Source organism: Lolium rigidum, chromosome 6, assembly GCF_022539505.1.
Source record: "Lolium rigidum isolate FL_2022 chromosome 6, APGP_CSIRO_Lrig_0.1, whole genome shotgun sequence".
NCBI lineage: Eukaryota > Viridiplantae > Streptophyta > Magnoliopsida > Poales > Poaceae > Lolium > Lolium rigidum.
Window position 1 is genome coordinate 273,866,733 of NC_061513.1, and position 6,096 is coordinate 273,872,828.

General features: G+C 47.5%; 1 protein-coding gene across 1 annotated transcript; it reads left to right on the forward strand.

Annotated features, from left to right (window-relative positions):
* The first annotated feature begins 4,916 nt into the window (after positions 1-4,916).
* Positions 4,917-5,717, forward strand: LOC124664160. Its single transcript, XM_047201741.1, has 2 exons — positions 4,917-5,384; positions 5,526-5,717. The coding sequence occupies exons 1-2, from the start codon at positions 4,917-4,919 to the stop codon at positions 5,715-5,717; spliced, it is 660 nt and encodes a 219-aa protein (XP_047057697.1).
* Positions 5,718-6,096: the final 379 nt, after the last annotated feature.

Below are 6,096 nucleotides of genomic sequence, written 5' to 3' on the forward strand. Positions count from 1 at the left end.
AAACTAACAAAATCTAACAGCTATAGTAGTGAACAGTGCAAGATTTCAAAACCTCCAAATCTATCAGATATTATCATTTTTGTGCAACTTCGAATATAAGGTATTTTGAGTTGAAATTTTGCACATACGTAGATCCGAATATTACTTACGTCAAAATTTGTTTTCAGATTTTTTTGAAACTTTAAAGTATCATTTTCGAATTTTTGAAGAAAACGAGCTATGTGTAGCTTGAGCTACAAAATCCACACTCGGCAGAATGTCATATATCAAATATACATAGAATATAGTGACGTTTCTCAAAAGAAGTTATGTTTCTCAAATAGCTGAAAATTACAACAATGGCATTTATTCAAGGAATTAACCCAAAGAAATTCATCCACCAGTCTATGTTCCTCTGGTCGTCTCTCTTACCCTCGATCACCGAGTTCCATAGATGAACGAGATAGGATCCCAGGAACGCCGCGACGACCATGCCCGTGCATCCGACTGAGACCGCGGTGACGTAGACCGCCTGTCCGGCCGTGGACGGCTTGACGGCCAGTAGGAGCACGAAGCCGACTACGGCGACGAGCTCCAGCAGCGTGCACCACCACAGGAACCTGACCCTCCTGCGCAGGTCGCAGTCCGCCGTCGCGACGCCGTCGCCGGCTCCAGCACCGGGATCCTTGGCGGTGAGGACAGACCTCTCCTTCCACGCCCAGAAGCCGCGCTGGCTCGGCTCCGCCGTCGCCGCGGAACCGCTGGCAAGAAGGTTCTCGATGTCAGTCATGGATATGTAGATCTGTGGAATCGACGACCTACACGTACGCACGTAGGTTAATTATACGTAGAGCGCACGAGAATATGATATGGAACGGCCTGGTATTATCATATATCTCTATTTATTTCTTGACGCGTTGAGGTCAATGCAGTAGATGTATTACAACTCGACCGGTCGTTGGTCTCTGGGTAACTCTATGTTTCGGTCTCTCGAACCGCCTGTGTACATACGTCCCGATGAAGGTTGTTAGGTGGGATCCCATCTAAATCTCACTCAAGTGTTTTTGCTTTTTTTTTAGTTTAGATTTTGATACTATAAATTTTAAAATAAAAAAAATATACGTGAAATTCCAGTGGGATCCCACATTAACACCTTATTCTCATGAGCATTTAGTTACAAGCAAGTACATTTCATCGTCCAAACTAACACAAACACGAAAACAAAAGTCTCTAATATATGCCAAGTTCATGCGAAGTCATCACCTCTAGCTTCATCATTTGCACCTCAAAGTAGTTCAAGATCACTTTTTTATGGGATAAATCTTTTGTCCTAATCTATTAATTGAAAATAAAAATGTTTCATTTAAGTAACGAAAAATTAGCGAAAACTATTACAACAAGACTAAAATGACAAGAGGACAAAACCCAGCACATGCAACTTCCCAAGCAACTAGATAGACCAAAAAGCTTACCTTTGGAAATCGCATAAAGCCAAATTTACACAACTTGAACTAATCTTAGAAGTTTCAGCCACCCACGAACCAAACTAAAATAGTTGAACGTGTTATGGTTGTGGCGAGGGACATCCCAAACTTGCAAACCCCGATTTCATCAAGTTGTTGGGAAATACTTTTGTACTTACACGCATGGGTGTGGGTGTTTCAATCACCGTCCATTTATTCCTCGAGATTTGTGCCTATCATGGTAGATGGAAAAGATTTCTTTCTCTCTCCTCTTTTTATCCGAATCTCAAAGCACAATGGGCGGTGATGGAAACACTCACACTCATGCGTGGGTGTACAAAATTCACTCTCGTTGTTGTTGCATTGCTGAACCGCAAAGGAAGAAACTCGAGAGCCAAAAGTACTCCCTCCGTTCTGGAGTATAATGCCACAGGGTCTTTTTTACATTGTTAGGAATTATAAGACCTCTCTTATTTATTGTGCTCTCTTATGTTCATTTTTTTCTATCTTTTTCATGAGTGAAACTATTGATGCATGCAACAATTAATAAGGGGAATTTATGAACTTTTTTGGTCTAACCGAATTGACAATCTAGCCATATAATCCCTAACGAATGAAGTGCTAAACAGGAGAGCTTTAAAACACAATATAATCGACCCCATGAAGATTGTACATGTCACTTAAAAAGATTGAAAAAAAAAAGATTGAAAAAGCAATTAGCACCCATCCAGTAGATATCAAGACCCATCAATCTTGATATCTATCGTGAACGGCACACCATGAGTCCAAAAAGACGTCGTCGGAGGGGAGGGGCGTGAGTGACGTCAGTGACGACACAACACAATTTGATAGCAAAAAAGTTGTCTCTTGTTCCAAATTAAGGTGCTCTAGTAAGCCACCCGGACTTGTTGAATATGGGTGTAGGTGCACCTGTTTTTTAATATATTGAAGAAATACTATTTCAAAGTTTTAGAAAAAAATTAAATACATTCATGCATGTATGTACTATCATAATACTTATCCGTGCAAATTTTTTGAATCAAAATATGACCACATGTGGCCTAAACAAAAAAAAAGTTGTAAATTTATATTTCTTTGAACAATAAAAATCTAATCATTATAGTGTCATTTAGACATTTTCATTTTTATGTAGGTCACACGTTTTTTGAAAATTCACACGAGAACGTATCAAGATAATTTGTATATGCAAAAAGATATTTTTTTTCAAACCTTTTAGGTAGCATTTACTTTATTTTTTCAAAAAAGGGGCACCTATACCCGGGTTTCACTAACACTTTCCACTCTAGAGAAATGCTATTAAACCCCTCCTCTATCTTAACTTTGACCAAGTTAAGATTATTTCAGTGGGTACTAGCATTTTGTTTCAAGAAAGTAACATATAGACATCTACTGATGATTTCAATTTTGGAATAACCTACAAGGGTAATTGTCTAGTAATGGTGGTGGTGACAGGAGCACGCCATGCATGTGTTGTACTCTCTATCTCATATTATTTCCCACGTAAGGTTTCATAAAAGTCAAAGTTTATCAAATTTAACTAATTATATGTAAACATTTTTTTTATCGAAATGGGGATCAGCCTCTGCCTCTGCATCGAATAGATGCATAAGGCCTTTATTTCCTTATTAAAAAGTAGCGCTACAAAACATATATAAACGTATATTATTATTTTAAAAAATTAAAACGATATTCTTAGTATCATATCATTTGATTTTGAAAAAAATTAAATTATTAAAACAGTGTCTAGGAGAAACTAGAACACTATTGATATAGTAGAAGCGGGACTTGGCATGACAATTCCAATAATTCATCCCTGACAGGGATCAAACTCTGGTCGTTAGGATGCGCCACTGCGACCCCAACCACTAGGCTAAGCCTATGTTGTCATATCATTTGATTTTGAAGTATATTATTAATGTGTTATCACAGGTAGTTAATTTAAGATTGCAGCGCATTTATTTCCTTATTCCTGTGAATGAAACAGTCGTCAAAGGGAAAAAAATCCTGTAGGAACTCAATCCTGCGAAATTCCTTTGAAAATCCTGCAAATCAAAGGGCCTTAAGAGCATCTCCACCGGCGCCCCCGATAGCGCCCTGATAGCAGTTTGGGGCCGGGAGCCAAAATGGGCTCGCACCGGCGCCCCAAACGGCGCCGGCGATTTTTGGAGCCCAATAGAAGCGACGGCAACCCCGTGCCGGCCCCTTCGCCAAGGGCGCGAATCGGGCGCGCCGGCGCCTTGCGGGGCTGAAAATTTTGGGCGTGGGAGCTGCCTGTCAGCCACACAACAACAAAATATATATCTTCTCCACCAAAACCCCTTTCCCTCCGCCGCTTATTTCTCCCGCGCCGCTCCATCTCCCATCCAGCCTCCAACCCGAAAAACCCTCGCCGCCGTGCCATGGCACCGAAGAGAAAGGCTCTGGTGAAGGCGGCGAAGCCGCCGACGAAGGCGCCGCCGAAGACGCGCACCGTCGCGCCGAAGGAGAAGCCGGCGACCATGTCGCAGGAGGACTGGGAGACGGAGATGGACCACCGCGCCTTCATCACGGCCGACCGCAGATGCGGCTGTCACAGATGGACGGCCGCGCCCGCTACTCCTCCGAGTTCGGCGACAGCGACATTACCGTCGACAACAACGACCCGTTCTCGCCGGAATCAACGGCTCAGGGCCTCCGCTTCCCCGACCTGAACGATTCGCCTGATCTGCGCCGCACGGAGGGCCACGTGACGGATGGCACCGGCCTTCCCCCCACCTCTTCCCCGACGATCGTGGATCTTGTTGCAGCGACGGAGCTGCCGCCGGCCGCCGATGAGGAAGTCGTCCGCCCATGACCTCCTTCATTTGATCATGTGATCTGGCTTGGAAGCCCTTTTTTTGCGCCGGAAACGGCGATCTGGTGGTCGTGTGTTGGCCCAAACTTCTTATTGCAAAACCTATTCGTATTTGGTGGCCGTGTGTTGGCCCAAACTTCTTATTCGTAGACTTATTCGAATTTCTATGGTTATGTTTGAGATTTCAAATTCAAATTATCTATCGAGACCGCTTGTTTGGGGGCCGGTGTGGGAGCAGCTCCCCAAATAGAGGATGTTGTGCCGGCACCCCAAACGGAGGTGCCGACACCCCTGCCGACGCCTATTTGGAGGGCGTCTGTGGAGATGCTCTAATACAGTATGGAATGAAGGAGTAGACTATGGTCAAAAGGAAGTAGCGTGCCATCTTCTGCAGTGAGGCAGCAGGATTCGCCTGACGCTCGGCGCTCTCTCCAATAGGCAGCCAACACGCACGCGACGTGTCCGCATTCATTTTCTTTTCGCTGACATCCCATCGACCATTCTGAACCTCTGCGCTCTCCTCCTTCCGAAATCAGAACTCAGAAGTCTTCTCTCCTTCCCCGAGACCCTGAGTCCCTGACTCACTCAGCTAGGAGAGATCAGACGGCGGCCATCGGGCCATGGCTGGAGGGGTGAGCAAGGAGGCGCTACGGAGCATCCTCATCCAGGCCATGTGCGCCGCGAAGAGCGTCAGGGTCCAGCTTGACCACCTCCTGCAGCTCCGGCGCCGCTTGCAGCAGCGGATCCACGCCGCCGCCGACGACGACGACGCGGCCGTGGTCCAGGAGGTCGCCGCCGGCCTATCCAAGGTCTACTTCAGGGGCCTCGAGTACGCCTCCCGCTACCTCAAGTCCTTGTTCCACATCGCGGCTGACAACGGCGCCCGCCTCGACCTCGAGCCCGCCTTCTCCGTCATCCCCGACGAGCAGCTCTACGACGTGCTGCTCGCGCAGCGGCTCGCGTCGCGCCCGACCACCCAGGCCCAGGCCTTCGCCCGCATCGAGGCCGCCCTGTACGCCGTGAAGCTGCCCCAGGAGCACCACATCCCGCGCTGCATCGAGCTCCTCGTCGGCGTCCGGCCGCCGGACGTCACCGGCGAGCCCTTGACGTTCAGTGGCATGCCCGGCTACTCAGACGACCCGGTCGCTGCCGCCCACGAGCACCTCGCCAAAAATGGATTCCTCAACCCGGCTACAGCGGCCGCTGCCTCTGCCGCCGCCGCTGGCAAGCCCCCTCGAGCGGCCGGCAGCGTGGATCTGGACCACGCGCTCACCTACCTCCACCGCGCGTGCTCCCTCACGAGCCTCGCCATCAAGCACATCGACCTCGCCGTCGCCGTCTTCTCCAGTTTCTTCGGCCCCAAGAAGCTCGCCCACATCGCCGAAACGGCCGAAGAATTCTGCTTTATCCCTGAGGCCTGAGGTACGTACACTACCGTCTTTGTCCATGGATCATGGATGTTCTCCTAACTTCATTTTGCGAAAGAGATGTACTCCTTGTACAGGCATGAATGAATCCATCAATCAATCTGAATACCCACTTCACTGCAGGAGTGAAAGTGACCCTATCCATCAGATCAACTACTTCACTTAATCGCGGCTGCCAAACGATGGGTGGACGTGGGATCTCTTGCATTGTTGATCCTCGAAGCCGAGCTCGCATCAGTGATCAGTCGTTTAATCTATCGGTGCTCTCTAGTTCATGAGACCTGGTTCTTGTAGTTTCACTTCAGTCAGGACTCAGGTTAATCCTCTGCTAAATTTGTGTACGGCCGAGGCTATCTAAGCGTTCACGGGGGTA

What these genes read in the sequence shown, in the direction of transcription:
- LOC124664160 (XM_047201741.1), top strand. Translation starts at nt 4,917, where the DNA reads ATGGCTGGAGGGGTGAGCAAGGAGGCGCTACGGAGCATCCTCATCCAG. An exon ending in TCGGCGTCCGGCCGCCGGAC is followed by an intron (nt 5,385 to 5,525) that starts GTCACCGGCGAG and finishes GCCGCTGGCAAG; the next exon opens with CCCCCTCGAGCGGCCGGCAG.